The sequence below is a fragment of the Haliotis rubra genome, unplaced genomic scaffold (genome assembly GCF_003918875.1).
Source record: "Haliotis rubra isolate DU_JTF1 unplaced genomic scaffold, ASM391887v1 Scf497, whole genome shotgun sequence".
Lineage (NCBI taxonomy): Eukaryota > Metazoa > Mollusca > Gastropoda > Lepetellida > Haliotidae > Haliotis > Haliotis rubra.
The window spans coordinates 113,806-140,042 of record NW_025767187.1 but is presented as its reverse complement, the minus strand read 5'-3'; the positions used below and the strand labels follow the sequence as shown (position 1 = coordinate 140,042).

At 38.9% G+C, this 26,237-nt stretch overlaps 1 protein-coding gene across 2 annotated transcripts; it reads right to left on the bottom strand.

Moving 5' to 3' along the window:
* Positions 1-110: 110 nt before the first annotated feature.
* On the bottom strand, positions 111-24,463 carry LOC124291582 (transcription factor AP-2-alpha-like). Of its 2 annotated transcripts, none has more exons than XM_046728606.1 (7): positions 24,071-24,463; positions 23,058-23,528; positions 12,671-12,728; positions 7,693-7,897; positions 3,247-3,365; positions 2,846-2,987; positions 111-1,664 (listed from the first exon to the last, which is right to left on the bottom strand). In XM_046728606.1, exons 1-7 carry the CDS (start codon positions 24,209-24,211, stop codon positions 1,355-1,357), a joined length of 1,446 nt encoding a protein of 481 aa, XP_046584562.1. In that variant the 5' UTR covers positions 24,212-24,463; the 3' UTR covers positions 111-1,354. The 2 variants fall into 2 exon arrangements, with proteins under 2 accessions (XP_046584562.1, XP_046584563.1); XM_046728607.1 differs by having other exon boundaries at positions 7,693-7,849.
* Positions 24,464-26,237: the final 1,774 nt, after the last annotated feature.

Sequence of the window (26,237 nt, the reverse complement as noted above, 5' to 3'; positions counted from 1 at the left end):
TTGCGCAATCTGACCAATCATATAGCTCCAAGAGGCATCAATTATTGACCGTGCCGTTCCCATTTCACTGTGTAATGCTGTTTGATGTTAGTCAAGACAAAAGAAATGAGTATTTTGACCCACTTTATTCCATTATGGGACTGGTACCTACAAATTTTGGTCATAACCGTACACATGATATGTAAATAGACCCGTTTTCACGGTAAGAAATAATAAAATGACATTTTTTACAATTCACTTTAAGTTAGTCTCGTTCTGAAAGGAACAATAGTTCAAGTGTTTTCTTAAATTTGGGGAGATAAGTAGAAAAGGAAAAGCATAAAACTGCTGTCAACAGATTATGAGGCTCGAGGTTTGAACAATGCTACCGGTCTTTGCAGAAAACAGTATGTTCATAAATTAATCAAGGTGATCGTGCACTAAGTATGCCAAAGAAAATAAATAACAATTAATTTGGGGATGAGTAATACTATTTTCTCCAAAAGGCGGTAACACTGTTTCTCTTATGAAGTATGTATTCAGGCAAATAGCATTTTTTGGACTAGAATAAATAACATCACACGTCTCTGTACGGACGCTTATGGTAATATCATACACAGTGGTCTCTCAAATATACAAAGGACACAGGGAGAACGTAGTACAACAATTATTAGGCGCTACGTCAAATAACGGAGGAATGCAACTTCGTTCATTTCATAGAAAACTAAGAAAAGTATATCTACCCGTCTATTTTACATATCCTGTAAACTGAAACCAGTCCACAGAGTTCTGATAGTTAACATTCACAAAGGCAAGGGGGGATAGATTTGGTGAATTACGTATGTCACGTGACTTTATTCACGTGTCGGAGATGTGTTTACCTCCGTTGTCATGGTAACGTCCTTTGAGACAGATTATGAAGGAAAACCGTGCTTTCCTTTTTGAGTTAAATGTGGGGAAAATGTCATCTTGAGCACTGCCCAAGCAAAACCGAGAACCAGAGGATCAAATATATTGTCTGTAGTTGACACTTCTGGACTCATGCACCACATGCACGCACACATGACGTCATTCATGACGTCACAATATACCCTGCAGACTGATGACGTAATGGCCACATCAGAGACGTATTTTTTTTGCACCAATGTTCCGATATGACATCACTTCACAGACGGAATGACTAAATAGCCCCGCTTTAAACACACATCCGCAGTTTATGGAATGTCCCGGCATTCCCTGCAAGCACATGACCCGTGACGTCAGCACACAAACTTGTGACGTAAAGATTTCTTGCGGGAGCTGTCCACACGTTTTTGACACAGACATACGAGGTGTTAGCAGCATCAGGAACTCTCACCAGGAGTCAGCCATCCTGCTATTCGCGTCGATTTTCATCTTTATCGCTCTTAGATTTACCATTACCGTCCATTGAAGGTACTGTCGGGTTCACCTGCGCCGTTTGAGAGGCAGGGTAGTTCTTATCAAGGAGCTTCAACATTTCATTTAGGTAACTCTGCACAGCAGTCAATGAGGCGATAACGGCTGGGGATCCGAACCCGTGGGTGATCAGGCTGAAGTGCGTGAGGTGACGCTGAATATTCGGTTCCAGAATTGGCTGTGGCCGGGTATTACCCAGGGGCGACCGATCTTGGTTGAGGAGATCCGTCAGTTCTTTCACGATCTGCCTAAAAAGATAAAACAAGGAATAAATAATATATAAACACAAAAAACATTCCAAAATAATTTTATCCATTTAGCTTCATTATTCATATTTTTCAGATATTCAAATATAATTTTCAAATGCATAACATTTGAAAAAAATCGTTAAACTTTACTCAGAAAATACCATTTTAGATTTACACATGATATCTAGCATTAAATAAATATCCATTTACCCGTGAACTCATATTTTCGTACAATACTGGTAGTTTAAACCCTACGATATTGATAGCGTGCTAAAATGTAAGCTTATGGTGAATGTTTCCGTCTTGTTAGTTAGTGTAGATAACAGGATGTGACAAACATATTATTGACACATCCAGCAAATCCAACATAACTCCTCTAAGATCAAATTGCAAGTAACCTGGAAATCAGTGATTATTTTCAAGACGATCTAACTAAGTGAAAATTCTCTTTCAATTCAATCATCGATTTCCCAATGATTTTCCCTATCCTTCCTCCTTCAAATAATTAGCGTAAAGACGCTTAATTCACAGAGAAAACGGATAAGCTACCTGTGAAAACATTAAGCAATTTAGGACACATTTCAAACATCAGATCCCATCAATTTGACAGGTTGTGTTGAAATGGAAATTGATGGATTTCGCGCAACTAGCGACCGTGTTAAACTGAGAGTCAATATCTTAAGGAGAAAGCTATATCTGGACGCGGACTTGTATTGAGGCTTAGGGAGGGTTACTTAAAAGTTTTCTCGAGGATAATTTCAGTAGTTAGGAAGATGGACGTCGCAACAGTGCGTTAATGATATTTAGTGTCGAAAAAAAATATTTATTTCCTGCGTTGCGGTTGAGGACGTGTTGTTAATATCTCGATAATCAGCAGTAATATGTGGCAATCAATGTTATAAATGGAATCCCTATATGATAATTACATTTAACTTGTCAATTTTCGTTAAATCATATTAATGTCAATGTTTGAAAAAATTCCGTCATGTTTTTAACACAGTTTTTGAACAGAGATAATAATGTTCAAAGATGAATTTTGATAAAATATCAAAAAGTATGTATCCAATATGTATTTTTTAACAAATTAAAAAATGTTTGAAGGTGGTCAAGTTTCATGTTATTATCCGTCTGTGATGAATTTATATGCATGTTATATAAAGAGGGTTCGTTATGATGCTTACTTCGCTGCTAGGACCATATTTTTTCTATTGTGGGTATCGCTTGGATCCGAATATTGTCGGAGGTTGTATTCAGCACATTGTCGTGAAGGGAATTCTGTCTCGCATATATATCCATAGTCTCGTGCAAGCCGTATTGTCTCGCCTGTTAAAAAGAAAGGACATATATCATACATCTCAAAATAAATAAAATATGAGTTAAAAATAATTGTGACTTCCCTACTGAATAATTCAAAACGATATGTTCTAACAAAACGCTTATTGATTATAAGATATATGTTTAAAAATATATCAGATTTAACATTTTTGACATGTCAAGACAGCCTGACACTGAAGTTTCAAATGTATCTTTTTCCTGAGTTATTTTATTACTTTATGTACATGCACGGATGAATGATGCATACCTTCGACTAGTGACGTGAGCAGCGTAACGTTCGCTGCCTTTCTTCTGCCAGCTGGTAGGCTGAGACCAATCTTTTCTAATTTGTCTCGGAGAGATCTACCACCATTCTTGGACTTAGCTCTGAAAAAACAAAGATATTATTTAGATTTTCACCATAACGGAGTAGTTATTGTTGACTGTCATTTATTCAAAAACGTGTAGAGACGTTTATGCCGCCTGTACGACTACCGGAAAGAGGACTAGGTTGGGTAAGTTGTGTTTACGACTACCGGAAAGCAGACAGCTGGCGCGAGTAAGACACCGCAATGTAATTTACACTCGTCACAAGGCAGACAAATCACCAATAAGGGGTCATCATTATCGACACAAATTTGGACCTCCCTAATTTCGTTAATTCCCCGTTTCGAACAGAGATTTTTACGGATGAGAGTCCCCGAGAGCCATTTCTCGTATTAATCCATTTTCGCAGCAGCTCATCGAATCTACATAATTCCACACTCGTCTCGCCCGGCATCTGCCATAGTTCACCACGGCCTCTTTAAGCATGATCGGGATTGAGTGATCCGCCGATCGATCACGTCTGTGATTGGTTGATCAACTCGCTTCCTCAGACACCTGGTGAGCAAACTGGTTGGACAAGTGTTAAATTAGCCCGATTTTGGCGTAATCACCCTCCCATAGTTTCAAGAGATCATAAGCGACTTTCAGTCCCACTTGTCCAGTACAACATGTCGGGTTAAGATGGCAAAGCCAAATAATTAACTTTCTCCTCACTGGAACGTGAGACGTCTAATTAAAGAGGACTCGTTAACTTTATGGTATTTATACAAACTCGACGTTTCCGACAACTGTCAAGTGGTAACGAAGACAGAAATATCTCACTCAGAAACACCCAAATGTTCCCTATAATTAACAACTACTATCGGGAACCTTAGCTTGAAATCGGAACATTCTTTTCGGAACAGCTTGTTTAAAAATAGCACTATTTTTCAGGATTGATCGAATGACATGATAGCGATGCGGTCTGTTTGTCTGCTAAGCTGTAACATATGGCGTATGTCTACACTTCAGTGGAAGGACTACTTTTTTGCAAAGCGACAGGAGTGCTTGGTGAAGGGATACGAATCGGACCATGGCCTGTTCGTCAGGAATTCCTCTGATGTTTCGTGGAAGAGCACTTCAGCCCTCCTTCTTTCGACTTCCAACAGTTTGACAAGAAAGTACTCTGCAATCCTCTTTTCTTGGCGAATAAAAGAGACACGACGAACGTTGTTTGCAAACTCCTCTCCAGGGAAAAATGGATTTGTTCAAGGCAATGAGTCGGTTGCTCGTGTTTGGCGGCTCCAGACATGGACAATAGCTCCCTGGGTTCTGCGTATGCCGAAAACTCTTGAACTGGCTTGGATTGCGACTAATTGGGAGAGACGCACAGGCCCCTGAACTCAGAGTTGCGCCTCACCAGACAATATTAACGGATGAAGAAGGAAAGTCGATGGGTATTGAGAAATTTCCAGGACAAAAAAAAGAACCGTGTTTGTAGCCGAGAAGATAACTTGGTGTTTTCAAACCACGTGACTTGTTTGTGTTTTTCCGTGACTTCATAACCTTATAACCGGAAGCACGTGATGTCGTTAAACATGTCTGCCACGTCACAACAGGCTGACTTATCGCGGTTTGAGGCCCTACCTTATGTGGTCGTATGAGGTTATTTGATGAACACTTGGGCATGCGCTACGTATTTGCATTATAAAGAAGTTAATATAGTGACGTAGTATTTAATTGTTGCTGATGTATTTGGTTATACTATCGAGAAATGTGGTTGTAATTCTTTCTACGATACCGATAAATGAATTGTCTTTTATATTTCAGAAAGAAAATATACATAAAAAGTACAATTGTGTTGATTTACATAGTAATAATTAGTTTCCCTACACCCCCTCCCCAAAAAAACCAACAAAAAACAAACCAAACCAAAACAGAATAAAAACCCCAAACACCACCCAAAACAAACAAAAAACCACACGAAAAAGATCAAAGAAATAAATGACCCCTCTCCTAGAAAAATATATATAAAAAATCAAATATACATATAAACATTGAATCAATAAACTATAATGGGCCCTCGTTCCCTCACCCCCACCCCTGAGAATGTAATCAGTGATTCCTCCCCCATCACTCCGACCCCTATTCCCTGCTACGGCACGGGATATAGTGAAGTTCACAAGCCCCTACTCCAATAATTATCGCCCAATGCAATTCATAGTCACTCGAGCTCTCAACATCGCTAAATTCCTACCTCCCTGTTTGGACATTCAAGGATGCATTACATTGTAGACAAATTGAGTCGACACTTCATAAAACAAGCAAATTGTAGAAGGGGGTTCGACTCAGCTGAAGGGTTAGCGGATTTCGTTTGATGCTTCGGAATGCTATCAATAGCGTTTATGGATTTTTAGGTGCATTATACTTTAGCAGAGATGAGAAATTGAGCGTTTTTGCTGGCGAATTCCACTACCGTGGGCTGTTAGGAGGTTTCCATGGCAATCTACTGATCAGAACCAAGGATATTCTGAAATATAGACACTGCCACACCAGACGATCAGACGTCTGGCTTGAACGCGCCAAAAGGACACGAAAGGTCCTAGGACATTGTCCTTTTCTCTGTAGAACTCTTCCAGGCTCTCAGCTGAATTTGTGTTCCACTGGATAGCTCCACAATTCTACTTGTGCTGATGCGAGTTTTCGAGTTGAAGTTTCTTTGACTCAGACACTTTCAACCCTGGAGCGAACTTCAAAATTTCAGCGCAGTGTTATAAGCAACCATCTTATGTTCCACCATTGAGATCAAAGACGACTGAGCTACTTGGAAAGGAGATATATGAAAGACTTTTGAGGACAGTTAATCGCGTTACTTCACTTATGCTTTAGCTTAATTATATTTTTCTGTTGTACTTTTCTTTAAGTGTTTCTCATACGCGGCATCATGACCAAAGAATGATTCCTTCCGAATGATATAATCACATAAGATGGGGAGGATGTTTTGAAATCAATGTGACAAACACGTGCTTTGATATCCACGTGAGAGTATATCTCAAACACTTATCTCAAGGATTTTATACATTACTCGTTCAACTTGATCTGCGATAGGATTCTTTGATCTTCTCACAGCACAGCTCTCAGTGCATTTTTTTAGCATGCATTATGAAATGATTTGGGGACCATTTTCGTCCTATCTTCATGTGATTCACCTTTCATCTGAGTCATTACAGACAAATTTCAAAAATTATTTCCTTTTGAAATTGTAGACGGCATTTTCTTGCGAGCGAACCTAGTAATCTGCAGTAATCATCGCGGCAGTATAACATTTCCTGTTAGTCAAGCGATCACCACGGTTCTCCTGTGGAGGTGATAATTGTTCGCACTTTACTCATCGTAAACTAGACCCGAACACTGCTTTCTCCCGACGATCACAGGCAGGGCCACTTTGTCATGAAATCTGGCGTGAAAATGCTATAGAGAGTAAACAAGACATTACTAAGTGCATATGAAGTCTGCATTATAAAGGCATACAGGAGTTCCTCATGTAGCAAGAAAGCCTAAACATCTCCGCGCCGCTTCGCCTTAACAAACACAACAAGGCCGTATTGTCATGGTTTCGGGGGTTTTATAAAAGGAAAACCAATAGTGTCAAAGGCCGTTAGAACGGTTTTGGTGGGGTGTCATGTCCATCAGCAGGGGGTCTCGGCGACACAAGATCGGAGAGACATGATTAAAAAGCTCACTCCAGCCTCCTTGTGAAGGACTCAATGAAGGATCGGAGAAGACCCAGTTCATTACCTGATTCAGCTAAGCGTGAAATGAACGCAAGCGACTAACCATGGGCTTGTCGTTCGTTGACGCTCAGCACAATGGCGTTTGAACAAGCTGCGCGGATTTCTAGCAGAAAAATGTATTCTTGGTTTCAGTAGGTCATGTATATGTGATAACAAGGAGAACGAAGGTAAGCAATGCTGGCGTAGGGACAATGGTCAGCGATGATAGATACTTGAAAGGTGGCTGGACAGGTGTTGAGTTACCTGACCACACCTGAAGGCCGGACAAGGATAGCCTCCATGCGTCTTGACATTATATCCATTACAACGCACGCTCTTTACACCACTAATAGCTGTACGCTTTACAAAAGGGCGGAGATTATATCGAGTAGTGTCTCGGTGGTGATGATAATAATAAGCACACTGGAGAGGCTGAAAATGTCTATTTCAAATAATACTAGAGTTCAGTTCACTTTAGCAAATTATTATTATTACTTTTTAATGTTTATTGTTGTTATAACATTCCACCAGTACGACTTCATCCCTTTGTAAACAGAACAGTCTTTAGCGGATTATTACGTGTTGTACTTATTTACAGTTTGAATCATGAACGAATAAAGGATTTTGACACTTACCTTCTAAGGACGCCACCGAGGAGGGAAGCATTTAGACACTCAGGGGGAGACAATCTCCTCTGCACTTCTGCGACCGTGACCTTGTATTTTGACGTTGAGCTAAGCAGGGACAGGCGACCAGGGACAGAACAGAAGACGTCGGTAGGGGAAACCACGCCTGAAATGACCAGATCTTTATTGTTTTCGTTCTTGGGTCGGATTCCGGCTGCAAAGATAAAGACCCTTTAATTAGATCTTTAAGCGAAAAATCTATGTGCTGATAATTACTGAAAGTTCAACGCCTTTCGTACGGCTTGTCCCGCAATTTCAAATTATCCTCCCCGTGAAGAGTTCTTTTGATAAATTCACACTTCCATTGACGTTTCGGAGGCACATTTTCGAGTAAATTGTCTTAAAATACATGTCATAAAATCCTCAAACACTCTACGAAGGGACCCCACTGGGCGGCCATTTTGGTTTTTTAGGGTGCTCGGCGTCCGAGTCATCTACCAGGATGTCAACGTGCCATTAGCCGGCAGCTGGGAATGACAGCCGACGACCATTTATTAATTGCCAACGTTAAATCCAACTCTATCACAGACCAAATCACTGATATTCCCAACCATTTCTTGAATGACACAAATCTGTCTCAATCGCCTTGCCTAAAAGCCCCTTTCTATTATGACGTGCGGCAAGGGGAGCAACCCGAACGCGACCTCTGACCCTGATTTGCGACATTTCTCCCGACCTTCAACAGCGTAGCTCCAGGCGAAATAAAGAACACATCGACATTAACCCTCACGCTTGCAAGTACCGAGCTGAATATTTCCTTTGTTTTTATTGGCTGTTGTAACTCAAACCAAATCAGATAAGCTTCCGTTTCTTTCAGTGTCATTTTAGGAAGCATAGACGCTTATTTTGTAACGAAACAAAAGCTTCCTTAAGCATTTATGAAGATAGGACGTTGATTGGATACGATATGCTACATAATGGTTTATTTGAGCCTCTAATCTATCATATCAGCTCCGGTGGAGAATGTAACATGAATGTTATCATTTCAGTCTACATCTTTAGGTTAAAGGTCGAACATTAATCACAGTGACGGGATGTTCTCAGCGTAGCTAGGTAATAAATGGTTGTTGAAATAATTTGTTTAAAACGGTACTTAAGAAAGAAATGAAAATGTTTTTCATAAAAAAAAACCATTAAAAAGTGTAAAAATGTCATTACGAAAACACTTAGAAATGTAAATTAATTGAGCACGAAGTATTGTTTTTATAAAGTGCTCAAACGGATTTGTCACAAGAATTATTCTGTAAACTATATATTTATACAGCGAGGCTAAACCGGAGGCAGCAGTATAGGTGACCTCATCAATGCATGGCTGATTGAAGGTCGGCTAAACACATGCCAGTGCATCGAACATCAACGGTCTCCCCGACATATTGCCATTAACGTTACCTCGCAGTGCAAACCCCTGCAATTTGGAAGCTACCTGAGCGAGGTTTATTGATAATCAAAACAGAACAAATATTTATCCTGCCCAGATTGACGGAAATTTCTCATCTTGCTTCCTGTGGCGAAAAAAGGCAGCCTGCTCAGCGCCGTTTGATCAGACGGTTAGTCTGTAGATGTTCGGGCCGGGCATCGCGCGTTTCGGCCGCCTCAGACTGCGGTAGAATGTAATCTTTTTCTCTTATACGTCATTAGTTCAACAAATCGTTATGGCCCGCATTCATATGTGCTTTTATCGCATCATATGGACGGGCGAGATCTGAATTACGCTGATCTCAGCATGCCTCTTTGATCTGAACACGCTAGCTAATAATTGATCTATCAGGGGATTCTCAAAACATCTGAATGATCAAAAATTGGATTTGTCTTGTGCTAAAACGACCGATAGCGACTTGAGATGTCAGCGAGCGGAGCATACAGAGGGGCAATCAAATGCGAGAATGGACAGGCGCGCGCACTCAACTCTATGGAATTGTGGGAGGAAACAAAGACCCGCCATGTTGTTCTCTTCCTGAAGTGCCTTCCTAAACAGGGGGCGCTGACAAATGAGATACAGCGACAAGAGCGTTCCTTGCGACCGAAAGCATCCCTGAAAACGTTCAACAACCCTTTCTGTTTGACGAACCCCCTGCTGTTTCGAAAATAAAATAAACATTGTTATTTAATTTCGGACGAAAAAGATCTTTTTGGGCTGAATTGATGTCTCGGACCCAGACGAGACCTGGCGAGAGTCTGCGAGTTCTCGGTTTGAATGAATGAGTTTTATCTGTCATTTCACTTTGAAACTAATATAGAATAGCTGGAGTGTCAGCCTAGAATAAAATATCCAATTATAACGAACTTTAAATTCGATGTAGACATTTCGAAGATCAAATATTTACACTGGCACTTTTGGTCTGTCATTCTCTCATTGTAAACATTCAGCATAAGAGGCCGTCTCGCTCCCTTATTTCTCTTTGAATAAAAGTGTTTAATTCGTTTTAGATTATAATCTATATTTTTCCAGATTCCAACATGTTTTCCTTGCTTCGGATGATGTAACCGTATTGATAAGTTGATAAAATGTTATAAATCAATACCAAATATCGTCAGGCGAGGCAGTATCTTACAAGCAATAGAATTAATCTGCTTACTCAATTTCGCTCATATCTCTAGTGCTGGCATCGCGTGAGAAAAGGACTTATTTCTCACGATGAAGAAAATGTGGTTATTAAAAGTTTATCAGATAGTATGTTTTATTCATGTCATTTGATTAAAACTGTAGACGGAAGTTTTCCCAGTTCTATTGCCGACAAACCCGCCATATGTCGGAAGTCACGTGATCAAGTGCAACGCATGCGCTGAACGTAAGCGCAATTAACTTTGGTGGAGTAATATAACAGCACACGTTTGCTCAATGTTTTCAATTGACAGCGACCATGACGAATTGCAACCCTTCCATTCAGTCAAGTAGACTTGTAAATATTGGCTACAAACGATGTTAATTTGCCAGATCAACACTGGCGAAGGACCTCGGAACCTAATAGTTATGATATCAACTATTGCACGTCTTCACAGTGACAATCGACTCTATTTACCTCTTAAATTCTCTCCCGAGTTCAAATCTCAACGGCCACGAATAATTTTAGGTTTCCCACGTGGACACCCATTTTAGAACCTGATTTGCTTAATCAGAACTTTGTAAAAACGCACAGAGCAAGTGTGAAACAAGGCTTAACTTTTCACCCATGAGTTTCGGGAATGGAATTGGACGACGGTTTTCTATTCACGAATCACGAAGTGGAAACGGGAACATGGCTTTCTCCAGTATTAATCCATCAAATTTAGAGAACGCCCCCAGGGCAATCAAACCCGGGAAGCTCAGTCCTATCAAAAGTCAAAATCCGATGTGCCTCGGAATGAGTAGGTTTTCAATTTTATCAGAGGAAACGCAGAAGTGTTGGGAATTTTACAAGAATTCTCTCTTAAGACCCCGATCCTAGGGCGATGGGCTGACCGACAATCAAGGCATACGTTTCCTTAAAAGAGTCACACCAGCATCAATATCAAAATAAATTATTTGCTCATCACAATTTGAAGCAATGTAGACCCGTGAACTAAGTATACATGTGTTTTTAATTATTCCAAACTAGTCAAGAAAATAATCAATCTTATCCCTTCTTGCGACAACGGGATTTCATGCGTTGTCTTGTCCCAAAATGGCCTCCAGCGACACGACGATTTTTTTCTGCCTCCTAACCAGTGTGACAGTCGACAATTAGCTCTGTTTGAAGCTTATGAGGCGAGCTCGGTGTACCCCTATAGGACTGTCGTCATTTTCCTGACACACACGACTATCCTTTTGGTATGATAAACCTCAGCCATGCCACCCTTGGCTACACACGGGGCGGTTTTTTCTCCAAATTATAAATATGAGAAGTAAGCGCCGGGCCACGCCGATCTAAACTACCACAAATCCGAAAGGGCGTATTGCCCAAGGGAAAGGGAGGCAAGCCCCTTTCAAATAGCTGTTTTCGGGGTTTGTATCAAGGATTAGATTCTGATGCGTATCCGACCAAGCCTTGTGATTCTATCTTCGCTGCCGCTGAATCAAATTGGGAACTAACTTCAGGTGTATAAAATTACAAGGTGTCAAAGCAGAAAGATGTTAATTTGTCAAAATGGGAAATGCAACACCGACGAACAACGATGGAGTCAGTACAGCGATCGTGTCGGGTTTAATATAATGAGAGTACATTTGTTACTCCTTCCCGGCCTTGTCTACTCCTGGATGCTAAAGGAGATCATTATATTTCATACTGATAGCCTCAGGTCTAACGTTGTGAAAAGCAACACCTTTGTAGTGTAACTTTCCCTAATTATGGAAAATTGTGGATGAATACATCTTTTATATTTACTGGAAATGTTCACATTGTTGTGCGATTTATATGATAATATGATTTACTCTGGCTTAAAATTCCCTGAAAATACATTGCCTCCAGTTAATAATAAATAGCCCTGATTTGTGTCTTCTATTAACAGTTTAGCAACGATGATAAAATAACTATTTCTAAAAGAATGATTCACTGAGTTTTAACAAGAATTTCGTTAAGGGAAAATGTGAGCCAAATTTGACTTCTTTAATCTAAACGATTTTCGAAAATTCTAATAATTTTTTTAAAGGTTCCGCTTTTACCCCAGCAACAAAACACAATTCGCAAAAGTAAGCTGGATTTGTCTGGAGAAATTTAGAAAGTAGGTTTCCACGCAATGTGTTAAATGAAATTGAGTTAGAAGGGTAAATATTTTTGCAGCACAAATCAATCAACAGATTCCCCATGGGGAAGTTTCTAGGAAAAAGAAAATCTGATAAAAATTTGAATTAATTTAATCTAAACGTGAAATGTCTTTTCCATAAAGGTTGCTTTCTCACACTTACATTAGATTGGAAATTCTTATTCCTTAAGTGTTTCTATCGTTTAAAGAAAAATATAATAAAACTTACCTTTTCGTATAACAGTATTTTGGTCTCCATGTATATAGTTTGTGTTATCATCCACGTGCTGAAAAATAAGAAATCCACATCTGAGATCGTGAAAAATGGTGTCAATGAATCGTATTAAAATAAACAATAAATATTGAACTGTAGCATAAGCATCAAAACAAGTCTAGAAAACAACATATTCAAATTAATTGCGAGATTAGTTCATGAATATGATTTTGCATGTTCACATATTTATTTATGTATGTATCGTGTCACAGGTTAAATATAAATATTAATGTTAAAATCTTAGTTGATAATATTGTGCATATTTCTAGGCTACTGTCATAGGTATTTGACAACGCCTTAAGATTCAGTAAGGGTGACTGTCAAGCGGAGCGGCAAGATCAAAGCTTTCGTTCCTTTACCTGTCACAAGTAAAGTTAGATCAAAGATAGGAGAGAAACAGGGGTCTGGTTTGTTTATGTACACGATTTCTCGGCCGAATGACGAACAACTCGCGCTTTTCATTGTTATTTAGTACCTGGCGCAGGCAAGTACTGGATGCACGTGTTTTATACTTACAGAAAATAGCTGAATATTTTATTAAAAGTGTGAGAATAAAGTTATTATTTCGGTCACTTTAAGAGCGTTCAGAGAGAAGTACATTAATCATCATGTCCGCTTGTAAATGAGGGTTACTTAGAAAGACAGTTATCCTTGGTTTCACCCAGTGTCCGCTCTTATCTGTAGGTATCAATCGATGCTTCTACACGAGAAGTGGCAAGGTGAATGATATTTCGGAGGAAAATGTAATTAATTTTTCATGATAATACGCTGTGGAAGTTTTAATTGTACGCTGAGCTTGTGTTAGTACGTCTGAGCGGGCATAGATGACAGTATTGTCGATGTCTAGGTCGGTATGCTTCCGTGAAAATTTAAAATGGAAAAATATTATACTGAAATAACTATGTGAATTCCAAAAGTAAAAAAAAATATATACAGTAATACAATGTTGGGAAAATATATAAACCCAACACAATTTGACGAAATATTCATTGCTTTGAAATGAATATACGGTGAAAACAATATCAAGGTTTGGGTCAAAAACAAATTTAATAAAAAGGATTATGCACCCAAAGATCTCCGTATAGAAACCATTTACTAACAAACGTATCGTTGTATAATCATCTTCACTTTCACCAGATCAGGATGAAATAAATCAATAACTCCAGTCTGGAGGCAGTCATTTCACCTAGGCCAGCGGAAGGTGTGATATAGTTTTATGTGTATTACGTCATCACATATTGAGCTGTCACGTGCAGATTGTGCACGGATTGCATGCCATTGTCAAGTCACGTGAGGACTTGCCCTGGAGCAAGATGGCTCGATATTAGAAAAAAGCAAAATTTCAGCATTATTTGATAGGGAATACCTGCAAAATTTAATAATGGTACAAGAAAATGGCACGTTTTGATAAACAATAGTTGATGACACATTTATTGTAATAATCTGTGTTTGTTTATCTTAATTTCAGCCTATTTAAATCAAATAAAGACGTTAGTGTTTGGGGGAAATTAAAACGAACAAAGGATATTTATATCAAAATATTATGAAAAATAAACTGTGAAATTCAATTGATTCAAACATAATAAAAAATAGAATCCAGAATTTCATCTCATTTGCCTTATGATGCCCGAATGAAATAATTATTGTAAAATAAACATTTAATTGAAAGTGTTATTTGTGTTTTCTTATCTAGGCGACAAAAGTTATCTTACTGAAATATATTAATAATGTATTCCATTCTCGTTTCTTTTATCTCCAATTATTTCATTTGATGATTGGTGTGAATACTTGGCTTTGTGGAAATTCTGTTTATTGAGAGTAAGATAAACTTTGGAAACGAAATGAGAATAAAACATTAATGGGGAACACGGAACTCTGTTCCCTGTGTTTATAAAGGTACGAAACAACAACATTTGTAAAAAGAGCTACGCTGACATTTGACGGGAATGATTTGTGAAGATTTGACACTTTATATGTAAGTCCAATTCATTTGTTTGTTCACATTCCAACGAGGCAATGCCTTCATAAATTATTCACTGTAGAATAACGCCTGTTTGTAAGATTCGTCAGTACATCTCCCAGGCAAACTTAACCCTGTGAATAAAATGTTGAATTTATTTGCAAATGAAACAAACATTCTTTCCCAGCATAAACACGCGACTTTCGGAACGAGAGCTCTCAGAACTATACACTTATTTTCATATCAAAGAAAAGAAAATACGTCTCTACAATTTATCTCTTTAACAAGCTAGAATCAACAGTTTTGCATACTCTACGTATATGGCAACAAGGTATCTTCTTTGAAAAACTGGAAGGGCTTGGCCTCATTCGCACCTTCCCAAAAATACAAATTCAAACACAAATTAAGATTCTTTTCAAATACGGAAGCAAAAGCTCCACGTCCTTCAGTTCATACTTAACACAACTCGTTTCCATAAGCAAACTGGTTCAGAAGGCCGAGTTAGATTTTGAACATGGCGACAATGGTTTGTGTTTACTAAGGTTGGTGTTCGGCTAGGAGTTCACACATTATTCTACACTAATCGTCTGTCAACGCTCTCTAACCGAGGACTAGTGTGTGCTTGGTCTGTTTCAATGAGTCCAACGCGGTACAACTAGGAGATGCAGACGAACAGCCCATTGTTGAGCATCCTTGGTTGTTATTTCCCCAAATCTGCAACATTTCCCCACTGTATAGTCGAATCATACGTTGCTTACTTTCAAAACGAGTGGGACAATTGCGTTTAATATATGTAAACATCACCTACGACAGGCGGCTGGGAGAATACCACGGAAAGAAAAGAGCCCATTATGTTTGACTAAAGAATCCAGGTCCTTTTGGAATATCTACCTCGGTCGCTTATACCCTTATAATTCAGTGGGCTAACTTGTACACTTGTTCATAACCGTCCTCAATCCAAACAGATTATCAATTTAACTACGATAAAGGATTTGTTAGGGGAGGAAGTTGTTGAAACTTTTGACAGATAAAGCTTGAGGAGGGGACATATTAATTTTACTCTCGCAATATCAGACTCTGAAGCACATGTCGAAGGCATTCCTGCATGCTTGATCGATAGTAAGCTCAGACTCCTCGAGAGCGTTTCCCTGGAGTTTTTACACGCCTAAAATTGTAGCGCTGAGGTTTAAACGGTGAACGGGACAGAGTGAAAAGGCGGGGACCAGAGAGACCCTTTCATTTCATTTCCATTAAATCAAACAGAAATTTACTAAATCCGACCTTCGTGAAGGAAAAGGGTCTATTTTGTTCCCTATTCACTGAATGAGGACGAGAGTGAATTAATTTCTAGTTTCGTGAAGGCGATACGCCCTGGTTCCGTCATCGCTTTTACAAAATGCATGCTTTTTGTTAATTTCTTCTTTTGAAAGGAATCCATCAACGGCAGTCCGTCGAATTTATTTCAAGGATAGCTAGTCATTTTCTCTTAATTACATGATAGGTGACAAGCACGAGAGGTTTTAGCGATACTGAATATTTTTAACAACCATATCTGACAAAAATAGTGTTACATCTATTATATCACTAAAACAGTGATGCTTACTCATTGTTTACATACAAAAAAAATAAGCTTACAAATTATCGATTTGGTTTCAGTTCAACATTTACGTTTGTACTTAATTATTGGCTGCAACATCTAAACGCTCGCAAATTGGTCAATTTGAGGCGTCCTTTTTTCAGGTATCGAACGTGTAGAAAGGTAAACCTGACCACGTGACCTTGACCTTCCTTTTGTACCGGAAATAAAGACGTACAGTCGCAGACATCCTAGAATCAATAGAGTTCCATGACGGTGGTGGCGCATTCATCGCTTCTGCGCACGTTTATGTGTGTCATCAAAGTAACAATGATCTGTTTGATAAAGCATTGATCTGACAACCCTTTGTTCATAGGCGAACATTTGTGACAATATTTTTTATAATCCAGCTTCATTCTTCATACGCTCTGCTAATAATATACCATGAAGGCTGGCCATAAAACATACAAAACAATAATTTTGCTGTAAATGTATACGATAATATATACATAATCGATGCTGGTACATATGCACCATGACGAACACATTGTCTCATGCGGTCTCTTCATTACAATTCAAATATTATGGTTATCTCAATATACCATCATGTAAACTATAGCAATGTTTTGGAACAATAGCATGTACTAAGGTATTATTAGTGTTTATAAACACGTAGTTGTAAGCTACTTGTACCTATAGACGTGGCTTTTACCAATCGAGTGGTCATTTACCATGTGGTGTTGACAGTACAAGACATATATTGTTGAAGAAGGGCCATTCTACTGTAATGCCAGTATAATGGCCAACGTGTTAAAATACTCGACATATTTCTACCATAATGAACACATCTTGGATCTGATCTTACAGTATGGAAACGCTGACAAGGTTGAAGGATCAAAGAAGTTCTTATCCCCTTATAATGAGACTCTTCCCCGTCATATTTTTGCTTTTTCTTTGACAAGAATGTCCATTGTAAGCATTAAGTCTATGATACAGTCCAGGGATCCTTGAGATGATGGTAAGGATTTGTTGAAACCTTAATGCCAAACGCTCTGGTCCTTACAAGATATCCTTCTAATTGGGGGTTGAGCGGTGGATCAAAGGAGTTTTTTACAAAGGCAGCATCGGTGGGAGCAAGGGTTTCTTTTTCTTCCCCATGAGGTAACTTCTCCGTTGTAAACTCACCTATTAGGGACGTCGATTAACCCACCATGGTGCGACTTTTCACGGTACGGCTTACAACAGAGCTCTCACTACATGGGTCTTCCAAACACTACTCAATTAAATTCACCGATGTTTTTGATCTGTGATCACAATTGACTTTGAGAACGGTTCATCATTAGAATAGTTGTATCTCAAGGATCAAAACACTTACAGAGTTTATTCCCAGCGGGGTTGTATTTGGAAAAAGGAATGGGGGTCGCCCGCTGAGGAACGAATCTCTATAGCGGGGTCACCCCCAGTTGGTCCTCTAATCTGTATGAAGATCACCTCACGAGCTGCTGTTGAGTTTGTACACCTGTATACCCACTTATTATCACCGCACCTTGCTCAATCATAAGGCTCTTAACAGGGTTCCTGTGGTGATCCCGTCGTTTTAACTTTCTCACTGTTTCAACATGTATAGGACATAAAATCCGTCTCGCTCTTGTGCTCCGAAGTAGGACACCCTTTGATACCGGATTATCAACCTTGTGGTAGGCCCTGACTTAATACTACCCTAATTTATATTTAATTGTTACGTGAAAGTCGGTTTATTGGAGTTTCTTTTGACGACATTATCGAAATGTTTGTAAAACGAACCAGCTAATAACTCACATTGTAACACAGTCGTTACAATACCTATTTACCGATATCCAGATTTTCTGTTAAATGTATCCAGAAATAAGATCATGATTGCTACGAATGCCAATTATTAAGCGAATCCTTAGGGGAGTAATATTTAAAGCAGAAATGATATTTCGGGTCAAGGAAGATGTAATGGTTTCATGTAGCAAACATGCGCACCATTACTTGATACAAATATTATCTAGGTCACGTATTTAGTAAACTTCCAACAACTCTCGTCCTAGCCGTGTTTTGTCCGAGGGTGATGGATGGTTCTTGTCCAAATCATGGCAACTTGACGACTCCAGAAGACAGATTGCTCTCTCGATTTCGTGAACATAGATCAGAGCGCCGCAACGCAGTACAAAAACCACCATATTTGCCGTTATAAGACTTTTTTCATTTTGATCTGAGATGCATCTTAGCGCTTCCAAGGGATTTATCGTGTAAAAACCGAAGAGCATCTTAAGTTAAAAAAAACTCAACGGAATGGAAGTCCGTCTGGATAACTTAAACAAGTCTGGGTTTATAGAAGCAGAGTTAGGTGACATTTCTAACCTATGGCTTTGGAAAAGAGGTTATTGGACGTAAATAGAACCATGCCGCATTTTCATATTAGTTTATTATGGATCATATAAGCTAAGACTCTTCGACATAAATGCCTTAAATCCGTCTGAACGCCTATTAATTTGTTTTTTCTTGTGTGGAAGCATTTTCTGATTATGCTCATAAACTTCGTTAAGCAACCTCTATCCTATAACGATCTGTGCCCACCCACGTTACATTAGTAATTGTTTAATACCTGTCGTGTAACGGCAAATAAAGCCAAATGGAATGCATTAAGACAAGCCAGGCCTTAACTCAGGTGTAGGATCAGCCATACTCTACTGCCCACAGTCTGGGCCCGACAGGAGTCAAAATGGCGGCCAGGTAGGACAGTTAATTGGAAGATCTCTATGCATGGACGGTCATTAAAGCGCCAATTTATCCTGACTTTTAGGAATCTAATTTCGAATCTTGGGATAATAGCACCCTTGCCTCGGCCAAAATTACACTCCCGTGAATGGTAATGTCATTCTAAGCGCCCGTGTGCACAAGTTGTCAGTTCACGAAGCAGACGATACGAATTACGCAAGGGTGACCGAGACTGCCATTGACAACAAATCACGTGCAATGTCTACTTCAAGCACCTTGTTCCCCCGCCATTTTGGCATTTCAATCAGGCGAGTGATCATAGTCACTATACGAAATCCTTAATGTGCGTTTAAAATACTGATCGATACAGGGTTTGAAACATCATTTCAGTTGATAGTGGACTTAATTAAAACTTGATGCAGACATCGGGAGTGATCCAATTCGTACAGAAGGAGCGACTTTCCCTGGATTGAACGGGAATCTGATGTCGCGCCATGATACTCTAAATCCTAGATTAAGTCTTGTCGTGCAGTGCGGGAGTTCTCACATACATCAAGAACATAATTTGAGAGGTGATTTATTTGTTGAGGAGACACGCAATATTTCCCGAAAAACAGAACCAAAAGGTTATGACTAATATTTTCCTGTTTAACCCTATGAATCGACAAAGAAAAAGATGAAAACAAATAGAAGATGTAGTGTACAAAACCAAGCATTTTTCAACAAATGTCACATATATCATACGATTTTGATATAAAATGTTTTTCCTTACCAAGTATTTAAATGACCTTTCCTCACACAATGACATTGTCAGTTGGTAATATTTCATTTACATATTTCTTTCTGAATTATAATCAACACGACCCTTATATTGTCGTTTTCCTTCATACACCCATAACATGCACACTACTAAAGTTGTCGAGATAAATAATAGGTTGGTGCGTTGTCTTCCTTGGGCCATTATTTCAAGCAAATGCCAAGAATACAGCTGGCAGGAGTTCAGGTGCCCCCGCTGTAACCTCGGAAAACATGTTCATTTCTCAAGCAGTTGACGTGTCGTGTCAGAATATGCATAGTGTTAAAGGCTGTGGATAGGCGTTTGTTTCATGAAAATTTCAGATATATCAACTAATATTATTTCAACAGTTTCAACAAAACCAAATGAAATAATTCCACAACCTGGCTAAATGTGGTCTGTATTACAATGGCCCTGTTTTCATTGAGTTCTCGCTTTGTTTGTTTTCCCATCCTTTACAAATTCCGGCCAATTCCGATTCCTGGTGGTCACTCAAAGTGTCCACTGGCATGGAAGGATTTCCAATACTGGTTGCAATTATCGTGTATTACAAACCTATGACGCAACGCAACCGCTATGTGTATACCATACAAGGTGCCACACACAGAAAGCCGGGTTGTTTGTATTGATAATAAAGGATCAGGGAGCGCCCCCTGTCTAACCCCAACTGAAGTTTAGGTAAAGTGATGTAAAATGGGTCTTGTCGGGTGCGTTGGACACGTATGAAAATATACTTAAAACACGCCACACGTGTTTGTAAGTTGATAATTGTCACCTCAAAGACCCCCATATTTATTCGACAAGTCACAATATTTGCATAATTGAAATACGCGATATTTGATACCCCTCTAATGCTGAGCGAAGCAAGTACTCAGTCATGTGTAAACTGCAAAGGTTGTAATCTTTTGTAGAAATTAATAACATTATCCAAGCAAAAATAATTAGAAACTTAAATTTAAATAATGGCAACCTCCTTTAAGACAATCTGCTAAAACTGAACAAAAAAATTACAACAGATACCTAGGAAAATGACGTATTTTGTTCACTGAAAACATCATAATTTTATCGTAGCAAGCCAAACAGCTAGAATAATGTATTTGGAAAGCTTTATGACAAAGGATTGTCTTTGAAATCCTCTGACAAGTCGTCAATCCTTGCTCAAACTGCTGGTTTTAGCAGAGGAATTACTGCAAATTAGGCCCCACAATATTACAATATTTGCCAAATAGAATAATTGTCACACAACATCATGTTAAGTCGGAGACAAGAAGTCATTCCGTGAGAGATAAAAACTGCAGGGCGGAGGCAGGCTTAGAAATGAGACGAATTTAACATTAGATTATCTTCACATGTCATTCGCAGTAATTCAAAACAGGAAACAAGCGTACGGCTGAGTTCTGAGCAAGCTTTCTTGACCTCCCCTCCCCACCAACTACCCCCGCATGCTCTCCGTGTCTCCCCCGGGGAAGCCCAGCCCTCTCCTGGTAGAAATAAATCCTCCCCTTCTACCCCAAGTCTACTCTGATGAAGCAAGGCTTTGACAGCAGAGCATCTGGGGATCTTTGCTAATTGCTCGGAGTCTTGCATTTCATTTACGTTATTTGTTTAGTTCTCGAAGCTCCGTTTTACACACGTCTCAGTTTAATAAAACACGGTATTCCTACACAAATGATTATTTTTTCTCTCTTCTATTTTTAATGTGTTTGCTTATTTCGATATTTTCTTGACCATCCAAGGTGGTGTATTTGTATAACATTAACATATTTAATAATGCATTCTTTGACAATGATCACACATTTGACAATGAATAAATTCCGCTTCATATAAAAACATCTGAAATTGTTATAATATAGAAAGTATACAACACATATGATTATTACTGGAATTGGGGAATGTTCTTAAATTTCAGAATAACCTCAAACACAATATTTTCTTTCCATCAAATACTATTTCTTCACATAGCCAGGCCTTGGTAAGGGAAAGTTGATAATATAATTTTGAACATATTTTCCAGAATCTCGCGATATGCGATATTATATTTCAGAGATACTTTACCCAGTAAATTACCCTCCTTTAATAAAAAGCACCATACGCATAAGGGGTTCTTGTCAGCTTTTCAAGATGACAAGGAAGAATGCATGACAGCTTACTGGTTACAATAGGGATCGCAGATTTTCGCGGCTTCCTCAATTTGCTGGGTGGCAACCTGAATGGTTTTCGTAATCACTAAAATCTATTTCTTCCCCTCTTTAGGAAAAACGAGTACTCGTCTCGAAGGCTCTAAAAGCGAGGACACGCATGGACGATTATAGCGAGACCATGGTTGATCATGAGAAAGTTTAGTAAAACTCAGGAATGCGTGACATCAAAATGTGCCCGTGTTTTCTCAGTAAAAGATGGTACGAACGAATGTAAACACAAGCTACGTTGGTTTAGAAATGCTCAATCTGGCTTTGGATGGGATTGACCGTTTGACATGTTTGGCTAAGAAACAATGCAGTATACTCTATATTAAGATTGCTCCAGATTCCGTAGATGTCTTTAGAAAATCGAAAGAAAAACATTTTATCTATCGCTATGAAAACATTGAATATATTTACTCGAACCACCGTAACTGAGTTATAAGTGTTTAACTTAGCGGAGGATTTATTATTTATTATAATCGAGTATTCACGTTATTTCTAAAATAGATTACATGTTTTCAGGATGTTGAATTGGATTTTAAGATTTGATATAAAATAAATGCTTTTTCTGATGCTGTTAAATTTTCCTTTCGTCAGATGCAAATTTAATCAATTTTGTAGAATTTAGACATTTTGTAAAGCACACACTTGGTAGGCGCCCCTGTTTACTTTTCTGTACATATTTAGACAAATTGGTTGAGGGATATTAAATCTGCAATAACACCAACAGTGTAAATATTACCAGAACATGAATACAGAATTCCGTATGTTCTTATCACACCCATACTTCAAAAGTAAATTATAAAAAAGAAACGGAAAACAACAACGAAGTTATCAAATATTTACATCCACATAAAACCACCTAATATAGAAACACTTATTCCAGATCTCAACAATAGAAATGAATTCACTAAAGAAAAAAATATGTGTAATGACACCAAATGCAACGGAAATGTAATGTGATGTTAAATATTAAATTGCAATAATTTCCATTATTCAATAGAAAATGGTGAAATAAATAAAAACAATAAAATAAGGAGGAAAATGAATGAATTTGTTTAAAATATAAAATGTGAAAATCTTACCGGAGTGCTGTCTTCGAGAGCTGGCAATCCTGTGTGTATATTTAACATGCCAGGGTCCTGGTCTAACGTTAGCCCGTGGTGACCATGCATAAGGACATCGGGTCTTCGGACAGTGCCGTAGTCGGCCCGTCTTGTGTCGTATGTTGGAAGTCCTGGATGCATGGTATGGAGACTGTCGTCGCGATGTCGTAACACATTGCGCTCACTGTGAATTTGGTTGTAGGGGTGCTGTGGGGTTTGGTGGAAGGAGTTGAGATGAGCATGGGCATAAGGGTCAACATTGGCATGATGGTGAAAGTCCACAGGCTGCTGGGGAGGGAGGTTGTAGGGTGGGGGAAAATAGGGGGGCTGGAAATCTGTCGTGGGGGTATGAGAGAGACGGGGTGCCGTTGATGAAAACGAACCCGATCCTCCGATCGAACTGACCAACTGTCCAAGACCCCCTTGACCCGATAAGTCGGGGCGGCGATCCTGAAATATAATATGAAAAAATAAATAAACAATGTTACATGTTATGAAAATAACAACACGAGCATGTAAAATCACATTCCACTGACCTCAATCCATCCACGCTCCTGGCGAAGCGTGGTTTAAAATTGGAATAAAATTCATGATAATCCAATATTTGTGTAAAAAACATTCTCGTCTGAGAGCAATATGGCTGCGTGCTGTATGTGAAAGCGGAGACGACAAAATGGGAGGCAGGTTTGGTCTGATGGTGGCGAGCTCAACATGCCTGTGAGGCATCCACAAAACTGAAGGCCCGGTGAAGTCACTCACAACATCCGACAATACATACAGTATAATAACCTACGTACAATTCCAGCGTCTGTCAAGCGGTCACCTATGCGTCTCGTTCGCTACACCTGCCCCAAGCAATATTTTCCCATTCAAGCAAATTCTGAATGATGTGTATTCAGTTAACGGCTAAACTAGCATTTCCATACAGCGGTTACAAATATGACGAAAATGGCTCTGACAATGAAATGATCAAAGAGTAATTTGCTAACCACCTCATGCTCCAAAAGACCGAAAGCTGAAGGCATCTCGCTTCGTTTGTCAACGTAAGTTGGTGATAGACGTTCAAAAGCGCTGTGTTTCGAATCCGACAGGGATATACTGGTATCGTTTCCTAGAGTACTAAGATGGGACATCACTTAGAGTCCCAAGTCGAGCTCATTTGTCCCGTTTCCTAGTTGGTAGAATAAAGGGTAAATCCACACAACGACAAAATGGCTTTCAGTTATCACTCCGGGTAGGCAGTCTTGACACTAGCAGACGACACTTTGGAAACGAATCCACGTTGCACTTGGGTAGTAAAGAGACTATTTTGGGCCTCAACAAGCCTAGAGGCAGTTCAGTAATAACAAACTACTGCCTGTAGCTCGGGATATTTGGGGCTTGGCCTTTTGTACAGTCCAGAAAGTGACGAATGACAGCAAGAGTTAGTGAACACCTAAATACCCATAGCAGATGTGTCGTGCGATCTGATTGGCTAGACGTGACGAGCTTAACTCGCGGTTCGTGTTTTATCCCTTTAGCTCTGCCCCTTTCAACGGGGGTCCTTTGTAATCCCATCACACGAAAACGGGGGCGATTAGCGCAGACCCTCAATTAGTTGAATAGAACCTATTGAAAACGTTATTTGCCTAAGAGCTTATGCTTTGTCAGCCTATGAGAGAGTAAGGTATTTTACAACCCTTGGCTGAGCGTATGTCTAAGTCAATATGAATGACAGCAATCGAGGTTATACCTGCAAAGTACTTAAAATAACTAAAGTAAGCGACTTTTCACACGTTTGAAAAATACTCTAGACAATTATCAAGCAATAACAATAAAACGCAGTGAGTTTTAGAGACAGGATCGCTCGGTGTGCTGGTCGTCCTTTTGTTTCGGTAATTTAATTTTGGGTAAACAAAATATACTAGCTGTCCCAATAAATAATATTTAGAAAGTGACAGTTCTGTTGTTTGGAATTTAGCATTTAAAACACCGAGTCTGAAAGACGGCTTACTTTAATTACCACACCTTTGTCATAAACATCTGCGAAATATATTTTAAAAAGTATGAATGTATTCAATTACCAAATGAAATACTTAACTAATTAAATTATTTTCTTCCTTCTGTATTTTTTAATTTTAACCCTTCAATGTCAATCAAATACAGACTTATTGATTAATAAATATAGTTATTTTAACTTATTTAATCGTTTCTGCATATGGTAGTATATAGATACTTTGTTTCATGTATCTTTTTTAATTATGTGAATAAAATGATTTCTAAATAATGCCTTATCATCAGATAATACACCTCAATCTTACCGTGTAAACGTGTAATGAAACATTTGTCAGTTATTGGAGAAACAGGAGAAGAACAGAACCATCTAAACTTCGTTCACTGACAAATTCACAAAATATTACACACATGTAGTCCCAAAATTATGAGTAATATTTCAAGGTGACATTTGACGTTGTTTTAATACCCTTTTTAAATATCCACGTCCTGTTTATTTCATAAAATGCAGATATCAATTCAGGGATAGGCAGGCTGATTTCATATCAACACCATTTATGTTTGGACAAGAAATATGTACCTGTGACCCTAAACATCGAGATCACACCTTGTTTGACTCATTTAGGCATCGTTTTTCCGGAGTGGCCACGGTTTGATTCACATGGCGTAATGATAAATATCCCAGCGAGGCGTGATGCGACAGACTGTACGTAAAGCCTCGCTGCCTGGTGTAAGTAGTCTTTAGGAAACTGACAACGCACAACACTTGCTATATGCCCTTTAGCAGAATGTTACTTATCGCAAACTAAGACACCCCTTAAGGCACTACGTGAACCCAAACATGACAACTTAACGGGATCTTATTAATTGCATTTCAGAGTTACAATAACACAGAAAAATAATCAATATTGAATATTTACATGGTATTTGAACTGTGGGCATGACCGGTGTGGATACATCTAATGAAATCGACAAATGTAGATTTCATGTAATTGACATCATTTACATTTCACGCATCAGCATATGTGTAAATATGTGTAAATTACACTGTTTTTCAAAGCAGGAATGTGTTTATGGATCCTAGAGAATATTTTGTGTTTTGTTTTATCTTTTTGAGTTCGTCATTTCCTGACGGACAGTCTTGTCTGGGGTTTGACTTATGCATCT

Bases quoted from the DNA above. Each gene is read 5' to 3' on its own strand.
- LOC124291582 (XM_046728606.1), bottom strand. From the start codon at position 24,211: ATGTCCCATCTTAGTACTCTAGGAAACGATACCAGTATATCCCTGTCG. The intron at 23,529-24,070 runs GTGGTTAGCAAA...ATTATATTTCAG, and splicing joins TCGGTCTTTTGGAGCATGAG to GATCGCCGCCCCGACTTATC. The intron at 7,898-12,670 runs GTAAGTTTTATT...TTATCTTTGCAG, and splicing joins AAATACTGTTATACGAAAAG to CCGGAATCCGACCCAAGAAC.